The sequence below is a fragment of the Rhipicephalus sanguineus genome, chromosome 6, assembly GCF_013339695.2.
Source record: "Rhipicephalus sanguineus isolate Rsan-2018 chromosome 6, BIME_Rsan_1.4, whole genome shotgun sequence".
In the NCBI taxonomy this organism is placed as follows: Eukaryota; Metazoa; Arthropoda; class Arachnida; order Ixodida; family Ixodidae; genus Rhipicephalus; species Rhipicephalus sanguineus.
This window is the reverse complement of record NC_051181.1, coordinates 46108330-46121690: the sequence shown is the minus strand read 5'-3', so window position 1 is coordinate 46121690 and position 13361 is coordinate 46108330. Positions and strand designations below refer to the sequence as shown.

General features: G+C 47.6%; 1 protein-coding gene across 1 annotated transcript in view; it reads right to left on the bottom strand.

Moving 5' to 3' along the window:
• LOC119395748 (F-box DNA helicase 1) overlaps positions 1-13361 on the bottom strand; it is a 98620-nt gene that overhangs the window by 24981 nt on the left and 60278 nt on the right. The window contains exon 18 of the mRNA XM_037662752.2: positions 10765-10865. Within this exon, the coding sequence (XP_037518680.1) occupies positions 10765-10865 (101 nt within the window). The remainder of the gene's footprint in view (positions 1-10764; positions 10866-13361) is intronic.

Genomic DNA, 13361 nt, shown 5'->3' with positions numbered 1-13361 from the left:
TGCTACCGGAAGTGCTCCGAATCTGCCAATGGAATTCGCCATAACACCCTAGCCTCTAAAGTCCCTGAAAAATAACTAAAGTAGCACCATTCGTGCTAGTGTTCAGGCACCTCTTCTCTCTGGCACTTTGTAGATTCCAAATGAAGTTAGCCGAGACGAGAAGCTCGTGAAACATGGCTCGTGGCTGGAAGGAGGGGCTTGTGCAATTCTTCCACAACTGTGCTCGAGGGCGCCGCAATTCTAAGCGGCGCAGTGGGAAAGATCCGCAAAATAAAGAATGCGAAAAAATAATGACAAATACAACAATTTAATCTTAACAGAAGCAAGTGCCGTGTTTTCGTGGTGTCCGACAGTGTGAAAATGTATGGTACATAATCAATGAGTAAACAAACGGGCTTGCTCCTGATGGCAGTGCCACTGCAAACTTGGCGGCACTAAGAAATCGCCAGTTTTTCAAGTGTGACGCACTAACTTTCAAGGAGGTCGTGCTAGCGCCGTCTTGTTTGTCCGCTTCTGAGGGTTGTTTACTTGATCAGTTCATAGTGTGTGGTTGACTGCACTTGAGCTTGTTTGCACGGTGGTCCTGCATGCTTCGCTATGCCGACCTACTGTGGCAGCGGTAGCAAAAACAGGTAAAACAACAGAAAGATGTTTTTATTACACCAGGAAAAATTAGTAGTTTCCTGTTGGATATCGTAGATGCACTGCTGCAGCTGCCCGGAGAGGAGGCAGAGGCGAAGGGAAGCAGTTGGCGCTACTTTTTTGATCACCTAGCACACAATATTGCACACTCTAAAACCAGCGTAGTTGCGCATCATGTATTGCCCATGTATGATTTGGTGTTCTTGTAATCACAGCATGTCAACTAACAAGAATGAGTAGCCACAGAGGTGGTTGTTCAAAATGCAATGAGCTCTCACTTATCTTCGATCTTGATCGATGATGATAAAAAAAAAAAATTACGCCATCTCCCGCTAAAGGGGACCATGAGGCGATGCGAAGCAGGAGCACTTGCACGATCGCGTTCCATTGGCGTTCGTTGGGCATGCTACCGACCTCGTGTCTTGGAACGCGAAGAGGAACACTACGCGCGTTGTGTCTTCCCACTAGCCTGGCCGTTAATTCTCACAGGGCGTGTGGGGAACGCGGTCGACAAGCACGCGAGAGAGAAGCAGCGTAGGAGAGGAGAGAGAGGGGGAGGGGACGCGCATGTGCTGGCGCTCATCGCGGCGCTGCGCAGGAGAGAATTTTGGCATGTCGAGCCGGCATTTCAGAGGAGTCGACCGAAGCAAGCGCTGGACAACGCGCGCAGTGCTCTCCCGGCTTGGAGAGGAGACTAGAGGAGAAGAGTAGCGAATGCGCCGCGAGAGCAGAAGCGAGAACGCAGGAGAAGCGCAAGCAGCTGCTGGGAGAGAAGTGGAGAGAGTAAAGCGCAGCTGTTGGAGAGAGGGAGGAGCGCGGACAAGAGGCCGCGCATGCGTAGTGTGAGTGCGGACAAGCAGGCCACGGGACATTAAAAAAAAATTCAGCTAGTTCCACGCCATGAAAACCGTCGGACAGGAGAGCTGTAAGCGAGTGAATTAATGTGATCGGCTAGCGAGATACCATGGTGTCGTAAATTTGCTGCTACAATTGAAGTACGTGCGCTTACACATGATTGGGCAAAGCAAGATCACATGACCTGCGGGCTCAGGCAATGGCGTTCCAGCGAACACCTCGTGTTGGATTATTTGCTACCGCAAAGCTGGAATTCTGCCAAGTGCGCACTCCTTATTATCTACATGACCATCTTAATGCGCAGGCGCTTTGCCTTAGTTAATACAGTTAATGCAAATATCTAATTAGCGCAGTCAATGATTGTGCTAATTGCTTTCCTGGTATTTTTTACCAAAAGTCACCATTATCATTTCGAGCATCATCATTTCATTTCATCATTTCGAGCACCATCATCACCATCGTTTAGTTTTATTCATTTCTTTACTCACTGCCCCTCTGGTCACGTGACCTGCATGACATCTACTACTACTACTACTACTACTACTACTACTACTACTACTACTACTACTACTAGTAGTACTACTACTGCTACTACCACCAGTACTACTACTAAGCACAGGGGGGACTAAAATGGCTTGACTGTAAAAAAAAGACGTCACCGCTTGTTCAGGCAAAAATTGTGGCAGCTAAACACTAGTGGTGTGAAGACTGAGGAAACAGCGGAGCTATACTCGGCGACAACTTTTCTTGGCACCACTGTGGAAGCTACAGAGCCAAAGTGCCCGCATGCGCGCGCGCCAAAAATTGGTACCTATATTTGTTTTCTAATTCGAAAAGTTACCTAGCTCGAATAAAAAAGCATTTATTCATTATAAAAAGAGAACGAGTATGGGAAGCCATTCGTGAAAAAATGTTATTCTAAACTTCAAGTTTGTTTCTGCCTTTATTTTTTGGACAGCACCACGTTTTCCTCACGCCTGCACCACATTTTCCTCACGCCTGCTCTCTCAGAGTCTCGGTATGGTGGCTAGAGGGGGAAGTGTGACGGGCGCTGTATCCCCACCGTGGGAGAGCAATGCGCGGAACGCAATGAAAGTTCTGGCCGCCGCAAGGGGCGCTGGTGTAGTAGTAGGTGCTCGCGCTCGCCGCGCTTGCTTTGGCTCATCTGGACTCGTTCGTTCTCTCTGTGCTGTGCCGTCACCTTGTTCGGATGCCTTGCCTTCGCTGTCGTCGTTTGTTTACCCGCCACTGTACCCACGTGTTATGCGAACCATGCCGTCAAATCGCGCAAGTACATGCTTCGTCCCTGGCTGTAAAGGCGGGTATAGATCGTGCTCGGAGAAGCTTTCGGTCTTTAAAGCCCCGAAGGATCTCTCGAGGCGAGAGCAATGAGCTCGAAATATTAAGCGGACTGGCAAAGAGCTGACGAGGGACAGCGTTGTTTGCGAGCGGCACTTCGACGTGAGTTTCATCGGAAGGACATACCAACACATTATAAACGGTGAGGTTGTCGAGATACCCCGCGTTTGTCAGAAGACGCTGTGCCTACGGTGTTTCCGGACGCACCAAAGTACTTTACCAAAAAAAAAAGAAAAGCAGACAGAAGTGTCCAAAAATAAGGGAGCGCCAAAAACTTGAAGTTGAGGAGGGTCAAGTAATTTGACCTCTTAACGTGATAGGGGAGTATGTGATAACAAATGTCTGACATAATTATGGGATGACAAATGTGTGATAAATAAACATGTCCTTGCATGTATTTAGTATGCATCTAAAGCCGTAAGTTAACAGAAATCATTGGTCCTTGCATAGATAGAAATCGCTAAAATAATAAAATAAAATGTTCAGTATCAAAGAGCCTCCAGTTGCAGCATTCCGATCTCCACTTCAATTTTCTCAAGGAAAAGGAGCCGGAAATTGTAAATGCTTTGGACATTTCACGCTCAAGAGCACTTCAGTTTTCTCAAGGAAAAGTAGCCGGAAAATGTAAATGCTTTGAACATTTCGCGCTCAAGAGAACCCCCTACAATACAGAGGAAATGGAGGGGGGGAGGTGGGTGCGGACTAAGAGAGAGAAAAAAAAAAAAATGCGCTGCACTGCAGCCAGTATACTCGCAGTTTACACTTGACCAAGAGGAAAGAACACTTTAAAGTCAGCTGAGCTATGCAGCCGAGCAAGTGGTTTAGTTCAATTGAAGCAGACTATAAATATGGTAAAAGCAGCGCAAAAGGAATATGATAATAAGAATGACACAGAACCAGCGCTGAACAGTTCAGCGCCTGTCCTGTGTCGTTCTTCTCGTGTTGTCGTCTTTTTGCGCTGCTTTTACCATGAAAATCAACCAACTAGCCCAGTTTTTGCACACTGTAGCAGCTAGATTAAACATGTCGAAGCAAACCGATATTAAGACACATTTAAATATGAAAACATGGAGGCACGCCAGTTCCGTCTGGTATAAAGGCATTCGTGGTTTTCTTTTTTTTCCCTCTTGCTTAACACCGCTAAGAACTTGCAACACATGCTTCTTAGCGAAACAAACACGTAGCGCCTTTAACAACGCGGGCGCGGGGTATAAGCGATTATTAGAAACAAGTGAAACTAACGTCTAGCGGCCATACGCAAAGCAGGCAAATGCTGCCGCAAGCATGGCCGCAAGCACCTACGGCGCAGGTAGCGCCACCTAGTGTGACCGCCATCTTTCATTGGGAATTGGTACAGCCCTCCGCTCTCGCCCGTCACACTTCCCCCTCTAGCCACCATAGTCTCGGTAAACATGGCGTCTGCGATGCCGCCTGAAGCCTTGGCCTGAACCGTGTGCGGCCGCAAACTCGCCGTTTCGTTCTCCGAAGAAGCTGTACTCTAAATGTGACAGAAAGTGGCTATCAAACCAGACCACGCATGTTATCTGCATTGTCATCGCTGGAGTGTGGCGCCGTCAGCGTGACCTCTCTGCAAATGCAGTGTGCCGGACTGTCGCCGAGCTCACCGGAGTGAGTGAGCGAACAGTTAAGCGTATCAAGGCTGAAGCTCTGCGGGCCCAGCTTCCCTCCCCGAAGCGCAAGAAATTGAATTTCTCGGGCCAAACTGAGAAGCGCATCACCGGCAAGACGCGGCTGCTGCGCTATTACACGTTTGCGTTGGCAGCATTGCGGCGCAAAGTGCACAGCTACTTCATGCGCAACGAAATACCCATGGCCGAGAAACTACGCTCTATGAAGGTGTGTGACCAGCGAAGCTTGATAAAATATTCTGCGCCAGTCTCTTTTTAATTAAGCGTGAGCTCTCCTTAAATGTAAACCCAATTCAGCGGCATCGTGGTACTTGCATTCTGTATTTATTCGAATACAATGCGAGGTTTTTCTCCAAATTTTTGCTACTAAAGTCGCCCCTCGCGTTACAATCGTGATCGCGTTACAATCGAGCAAACACCATATTCAGGCTGCGGTGCGCGCTTGGCGGCGTTCATCATATTCCCGTGTGTCTTACTTTGTTGTCTTCGGGCTTCACCCGCAAAGACTGTTTCGAATGCTCCGCGCAGACCGCGATGCGATGTTCCAGAAGCGTCACGATTGTTTTAGATCTTTCCATTGAGATTGCGCGCAGTACGCGAATAGTCTACAGATTACGTGGCCACCAGCGATAACGCTGGAACATTCGCTAGAACATGTATAAAAGCCGACACGCTTCACCACTGTCAAAATTATTGACGGACGACGCTCTGACTGACTCGTTTCCCGCCCACTAGTTCGGCCAAATAAAGAATTTCATCTTCGACACGCCCACTGCTGCCTTCGTCAACGTAACAACCCTGTGACAATATACCGTATATTGCCGCATATAAGTCGACTTTTTTTTAAAAAATCAGAGCGCCAAGTTTAGGGGGGTAGGCTTATATGCGGATTCCTACATGAAAAAGGGGGGGGGGGGTAAAAAAAACAAACGTAAGGCGACCAGCGTTTATCAAGGTTATTACTATTACTTTACGCCTTTTTTATATTCATATTATAGCAAAACCAATTAGAAGAAATATATTTTACCCATTTTCTACGTACTAAATGCTCTGTTACGGTACAGTGGATCAACACGGCGAATGCAGCCTCCAGAGATCCGATCTTGCACGTGCGAATCTCGGAGGCCGGACGGAGAGCTTCGGCTTCGGCATGGGCTTTGGATCGGCTCGTGACCTGCGTCGGAGTGCATTGTGGGCCTGCGCCCCCTGCGCGTTGATTCGATCTGCTCAGGCTTAGCAAGCTCTCTGCTCCTCTTTCGGTGGTTTTCGCCCTCGTCGACAGATCCGCGCACCGAAATGGCACCTGCTCATCGGCGCAGCTATAATGCCGCATTCAAGCGAAAAGTGATTCTTCACGCCGAATCGTCGAGCAACCTGTCAGCGGAACGTGAATTCGGCGTCTCGGAAAAATGTGTGCGATGCTGGCGCCAACAAAGAGATAAACTTTTCGCGTGCGCTGGATCGCGTAAATCGTTCCGGGGACCGAAGGAAGGGAAGTACCCTGCCATCGAAGAGGCTGTCGAAAAATGGGTCAGCGAACAGCGGGACAAAGGCCTGAGTGTGTCCTACGAGGACATTCAGGTGAAGGCGCGTAGTGTTGCGAGCGGTCTGGAGATCGCCCGCAGTGAATTTAAGATTTCTAAGAAGTGGGTGACAAATTTTATGAGTAGGAACGGGCTGAGCCTAAGGCGGCGCACGACTGTCTGTCAGAAGCCACCCGAGGAGTTTGAAGAAAAAAAAGAAGCCTTTTTGAACTTCGTGAGTGAACGGAAGGCGCAACATGCCTTCACGCTCGGCCAGATCGGCAACGCCGATCAGACACCTGTCTGGTTCGATATGCCGAGCAAACGGACCGTGTCGGCTAAAGGTGAGCGGCAAGTGCGCCTGATGACGACGGGCAACGAGCACAACCGTTTTACGGTGATGCTGTGTTGCACCGCCGATGGCCACAAACTGCCACCTTTTATCGTCTTTAAGCGAAAGACGATGCCCAAGGAGAAATTCCCCCCAAAAGTCATCGTTCGCGTCAACGAGAAGGGGTTTTTCACCGAGGAGACGGTGCTTGAATGGTTCCGCCTCGTCTGGCTCCGGCGCCCAGGCGGTCTTCTCAGGCCCAAGAGCATGCTTGTGCTTGACTCGTTCCGGGGTCACATCACGGAACGTGTGAAGAGAGCCGTGGCTAATGCGGATTGCCAGTTGGCAATCATCCCGGGTGGCTTGACTCCTGTGCTCCAGCCGCTCGACGTGGCACTGAATAAGCCATTTAAGGATCGGGTGGCGTCACTCTACAAAGACTGGATGGACCAGGACGACAAGCCCCAGACGCCGACGGGGCGTGTGAGGCGGGCTCCTTTGAGCACTGTGGCACAGTGGGTGTCCGACGCTTGGTATGGGCTGCCAGACAGCATGGTGCGCGAAGCTTTCGTGAAGTGCGCGATCACGACTGCCACATGAAGGCTTAAACTTGTAATTTGCCGGCAATAAATTTTTTCTTTGTCAATGTGGCCAATTTTTCAAAATAATTCATTTGCAGTTTTTTTCCGGATTTCGGGGTCGAAAGTTGGGGGGTTCGTCTTATATTCGGAGTCGACTTATACGCGGCAATATACGGTACAGTACAGTAGGTAGATGCATCTACGCACACTGACAGGGCCGTACCCAGGAATTTTTTTCGGGGGGGGGTTTGCGTGTAGAACGGCTGCCATTTTTTAAGATTTATACTGGCTTATTTTCGTGAATAAAACAAGTACATCGCTTACTTGTAATAATTCGATGGTACTTTTCAATTATTTGTACCCAAATAAAGAAATTGGTATGTCAACCTCAAATTCTGGTTAAAGCAAGAAATAAGTTTGGACAATAGCACCACCAAAGCCGGGGACACCGCGACCAACGGCTCCTGATGAAGTAACACAATGTAACCGCGGTACAAAAACGGTCTGTATGTGTTACAAGCTGCCACTCTAGCGTCGCCAGCGCGAAGTCGGCGACGGGAATGGCAGCAGGTTAGGTCGTTCCGTACGTAAGCAGAGACAGTGAAGAGATCAGAGACGTGTGTGGGGAAAAACAAAACTCTAGTGATATTGCAGCACTGCAGAGGAATCTAGGAATATTGCAGAGGAATCTAGTACAGCACTTAATACCAACTAACAAAATACATATGAAATCAATAAATCAGCTTACAAGAGAGAAGTATTACAAACTACACAAAACTAACCAACAATAAAACTACAGATGAGAAAGTCTGAAGGTATAAACAGGTGAAGGGATACCTGTGATGACCGGCAGCGTTGAGTCCACGACGATCGGATGCGAGAAGTCAGAGAGAGTTCTGGCACAACTGCGATGTCGGCGGTGTTGCAGCGCTGGTGTTTCCGGGAGGCTAGTGCTTGAAGCCGATCTCGGGCAGGTTGAGCTTACTCGAGATTCAAGTAGCGATGCCTACGTTACAGACGTTAATTTCGCGTCACAACTAGACGAATGGCTAAGTTTAGGTGGCCAGCCGATACGGAGCCACAACCACTTAAGGGATACTCCGTCCGCTTCATCGGTTCGAACTTTCTTGAAGTAAGACGCAAGACTCCTTTGCTTCGTTGTTGCAGAGTGTCTTTTCATTTTGCTGCCGCAATCCTGTGCACGCACACAGAAGTGGCCAGTGGCTCCAAAAAGACGATTGCGACTGCTTCGACTGCCTGGCGTGAACGGCGGGCGATGTTTTCTTCCTCTCTTATCCACTTTACAGTGGCTAGAATGTAGAAGTGTGATGAACGCGCCGGCTCCCGCGTGGCGCATGTGTTTTCTGAACGCCGCTACAGCTGGTGTGCATGCAGGCCCATTATTCTACTCCCGCTGCAGCAAACTGGATTAACGCTACTTAAAGACCTTTTCACAGAAGACTCCATGGGCACTGCATACTCCCCTTAATATACGTGAACCCCCAAGAATGCACTGCCGAGACATTTGCACTCCCGTGGTACAGTCCAGAAAGGAGGTGTTGCTCCGTTCCTGTGAAAAAGTCACCTTTTCACAGACGGCTCCCTGGGCGCCTGCATAATTCTCTCTGGGCTGCGCTAATTAAATAGCCGTGACCCCCCAAAAATGCACTTTGTAGGCTGTGACGTCAGCCTCTGTACTCCCGCGCGCAGCCCAGCTTGGCGGCGTTCTTTCTCTTCTGTGAAAGTTGACCGCTGGTGCCGGACTGTGTGCCGGCTGTATCCTCGCTTTGTGCGCTTTGTAGGGAGGCGCATATACCTTCTGTGTACAGAAGAGGTAGATTTCCTTGCGTGTGGTTAAGGTTGTTCGAAGTTGCTCGGATATGCCAGTCTTTCAGTAGATGTCATCTTCGATGATTCGTTTCGGTGGCGAGGACTACAGTTTGAGAAAAGCTTACCCTGCAGCCTGCGTCCTCGGAATGCGCCGCTGAGTTTTTCCGCTTAGGGGTTTCGTTCCCTGGCAAATTTGCGCACGTCGTGTTGGTGTTGCCGTTGCTGTCGAACTGTTTACCTTCACAGAAGGAGACGCGCTTTTCGTAGGAACCCAAAGCCTACACGTGCGGTCCGCACAGACGGATAACTTCTCCAGCGGCAATGCACAAGGAAAGCATCTGGAATCAATAAAGGAGCTGCTACGGGGTGAAAGACTCGAAGGAACGCGAGGGCGAAGTGCAAAGCTGTACAAATAGGGCAGGTGCGCGTGCGGGGGAGGGAGCGCTGAGGTGTTCTGGTAAAAGGGTAGGTTTGAAGAAAGGAAGAAGAGGGAAGCAATGCCAGGAAAGTTGCAGTGTAACTTTGGCAGCTGGTGGTCGCTGTGAAGGCGCGTGAATATTTTAGTATCACCCGAAAAGTTAAAGCATCAAAAAAATTTCGGGGGGGGTCAGAACCCCCTCAACCCCCCCCTAGTTACGGGCCTGCACACTGATGTTCTCATTCTGCATGTAGACGTGGTGCTAAACGCTCTAGCGATGCGAGCAAGCGAAACCGAAACTGGAACTGAAATCGGTTGCAAGATGTCGAACTACTTGCGTAGTAACACAAATGTGCGGATGCCCCGCCTCCGTAGCCTTCGCTCCAATGCCAAGATAAGTTGTCGACGAGTATAGTGCCCTTGCCCTCCTCCTTTTTTTCCTCATAACCCTCACCCCTTCTCCTTTCCCTCCTCCTTACCCTCACTTTCCTTTCCCAACCCCTTGCTATACTATACTATACTATACAAGGCTGTGCTATGCTTTAATCTAAAGATAAAAAGGCTGTCTTACAAGTACTGGAGCTACAAGGCCTTTTGCACAACCTTGAATAAAAATAAAAGTAGCAGTGCTAATTTAAATAGAGGTGCTGTGCAGAGCCAGGCTTGTAATCATGCATGAGCACTTGTTCCTTCAGTGAATCTTACATTACATGTGTCACAAAGAGGCATATTTTCCCTTAAAAGGACACTAAAGGCAAATAACAATTTATGTCAAAGTGAAAGGTCAATGTGTGAGAGCGTCTAAAACGTCAATAGTATCAACAGCAGTGCTCTAGTAATCAAGAAATTAAGGTAAATGTAGGACACGATGTGCGCCACGAGTGGGGCATTCTGGAAATGATGCCGATGACGTCAGAGAGTCCCGAGTACAATTAACCACTGCTAATCAAACTAGTTACAATAAAAATTGAACCTTCTGTGCATCACAAGACGTAATAAAATGCTGCTTGTTCGTTTCTGTTCGATTCATGGAAAAAATAACCTCTTGGCGCTACCATGGGAAACGGCGCGAGTGGTTCAAAAGTTTCGTTTTCGCCGAGCTCCGCGTCTCAGTGGTAGTTTCGGTATCGTGTTCTGCAGCATGTGCTTGGCTCTCGCTATTTTCACCCTGTCGATACTCTACTTCTGCTGCTGCTGGCCAAGCTAAGCTCCGTTACAGTGAACTATACAGTTTCGAAGTGGCCCGTGGCTGCGTCTTGGCAAGACTGATGGCCGCTGTTGCGCAAGAAACCGTAGCTTTGGCGGCCGGGCAGTAAAGGCGGGCAACGTTGGGCAACGCAACTGGTACGTCAGAAGGTCCGTTCAGGTGGGTGATTTGAAGCGCGCTAACGCAATGCGGACCACTGAAACGTGATTTTCTTTCAAAATAAGCATTTCCGTGGCACGAAACAAGCACTACGACGTTTCTGCAACGCTATTGCAACAATCAACGTCGACTTAATATTTGTCTTTAGTGTCCCTTTAACCACTGTTGCAAGGTAATTGTAATACTTATACCTTAAATAATAGAGCCTACCTGTGCACGAACCAGGAGAAAGTAGAGAGCCCGTGAGAGACGCAAGCATCGCCTGGCTCGAGTAACTGCCACATACAGCACGTGATACTCCTCCAGGCGTTCTGCGTGCGTGCAACCAAACAGAGTGCACTTGCAGGGACTTCTTCCAATGCACCAATGGGGACATCTCGCGATGGCATGCACAATTAAAGTGATCAATACCTTCGTTACAATGATCAACAACATTATTGTTTGGTGGTGTAAGCATGTTGGCAGTATCACTGTCAAAACATTTACATACTTACCTCTTTTTTTTTTGGGGGGGGGGGGGGGTTGTTGCAAGAAAAGGTAGTTTCTAGCACATTACAGTTCATCACAGCACTGGAAGATGTTGCATCCAAATGAGTAGCTTTTGAATACATCTCACAGTGTTCTGTGCTATAACAACACTACTGCACAATACACCAACATACATACGAGAACAAAAAATTTTCTTCTTAAAGCCACCTGTAGGTGGTGTCTAAAGCATCGCGGCCATGACGTAGTATTTTCATCCCTGCAACCACTTCTGGCATGTGCAGCCTGCAAAATCATCGCCTTTGAGTACTGTTTCCAAAGGGCTAACCATCACCGGATCGTTACTTTATACACCACCTATGTTCCATGCTTCTGTAGAGAAACAGTAAGGGTTCAACTAAGGGAATTATTCTATGAGAGAACCAGTACTGGCAAATGGCAGTGAATGGGGTTGACCAACACATTTGAAAAAAAAATAGCTGTTTCAACGCAGATTAGGTGCTCCCTGTTATATACCGTATTTACTCGAATCTAGGCCGGCCCCGATTTTAAGCCGACCCCCGAAATTCGCAAGGCCAAAAAAACAAAAAAAACTTAATCGTACTCAAATCTAAGCCGACCCCCCCACTTTCGCACATCATTTTTTCGAAAAAAACGTTGGCTTAGATTCGAATAAATACGGTAGGTGCAGTGTGTGCTCCATATAGGTTCAGCAAAGCTGAACGTGTATCTCGGTTCCTTGCGCTAGCATTCATAAAATATAAAATTTCATCCATGTTAAAGACATCATGTTAGGGTCTATGAAAGCTACATGGCAAGTGTAAGATTTTGTTAGAAGTACCTTCGCAAAGGCGTACCACTCCAAGCAGTTGGCATGTCAAAGACAGTTAAGCTGTTTTTAATGAGTTCTCATTAAAAATGGTTCAGTAGTCCTAAGCTTCTGTTTCGCCACTGCTTGGAAACTACCCCAGGTTTCGCAAGCACTACATGGTATATACAGCACAGTGTTTTTAAATATATGAACATTTTTTTGCTATGCTTTGTAAGCCTTTATTATATCTGCCTTAGTACTTTTATATTCACCACTAAATCTATATCTCTACTGCAATGTCTCCATTCTGTACAATACCTCTGTGTATCCTCAATAATGACCATATCACTGCACGGGACTCCTGCTGCTGCACAAAAACTGTTCTGGAGCTCCCCTACGCAACTTCGCTCTCAAAATCTTCCTAACGTAACACGACCACAGGCCCTTTGGAATGCTGCTGCATGGATTCCCAATGGCACTCAGAGATTATCGGAAAATGTCCAAACTATTGCACCACTTGTGTAAAGCAATGAACACTAAATGCCCCATTCGTCAATATCAAGCACACATACTCCATGTAACAAGAAGACAATGTGCTTGTCACGTAAAACTAAAGGACAGCAGGTTCACTGAACTTGTTGGAACCCATGTGAAGCTTTCACGATATATATTTCAATGAAATGCTATGCAGTGAAACAAACAATGCACACACTTTTATGTCTCAAGTGCTATAGACAAGAAATTGTTCCCATTCGTCTCTTACTGCAGAAGTTTTGTTTGATTTATTGGCTTCACAGTAGTCTGCATGTAACTGTCGGTAATCTGCACTGTGCTTTGCAGTACAGTCAATATGCATTTGCCTGGCAAGACTGCATGCATTTTCATCCCATGCATTTTGAGAATGCATTGCCATCATATAATGCGTGCAAATGCCATATGCTCCCACAGTGGATGCGTTTAATGGGTGAGAGCCTCATCCATGCTCTTTCACCAAACCAACCACGTGACGCTGCGACTGCAAAGATGCCAAATACGCAACCCCTCGTGATTCAAAATGTGGGTGGATTGTGCCATCTTTGGGATCAGCTTATATCACTTGGCTAGAAACAAACACAGCTACACCAAGCACCAGCGAGGTAGGCAAAGGAAGATGTACTTCAATAAAGAAGTTATACAATACATGGACATTCACTGCATTGAGGGTAATTAGGTTCTGTTTTTTTAATGCTGTTTGTGCATGTACCATAGCTTGCTACCTCTGTGTGGCATGCTTGGCTCAACCTGTTCATGATAAAGACCAGAGGAACATCACAAGAGTAACAATGTGAAAGAATCGATGTAACATTGGTGCACAGCTGTTGCTGAGGGAATTAAATGCAAAAAGGTATTAGAGACTACTACAGAATGTCAGTGGCAGCTGTGAGTCAAGCAGCTTCAAGAAAAGATAAGCAAGCAAACGCCTCAAGCGTAGCATAAAACAATTATGGATGGCCCAGTGTTGCAACGACGG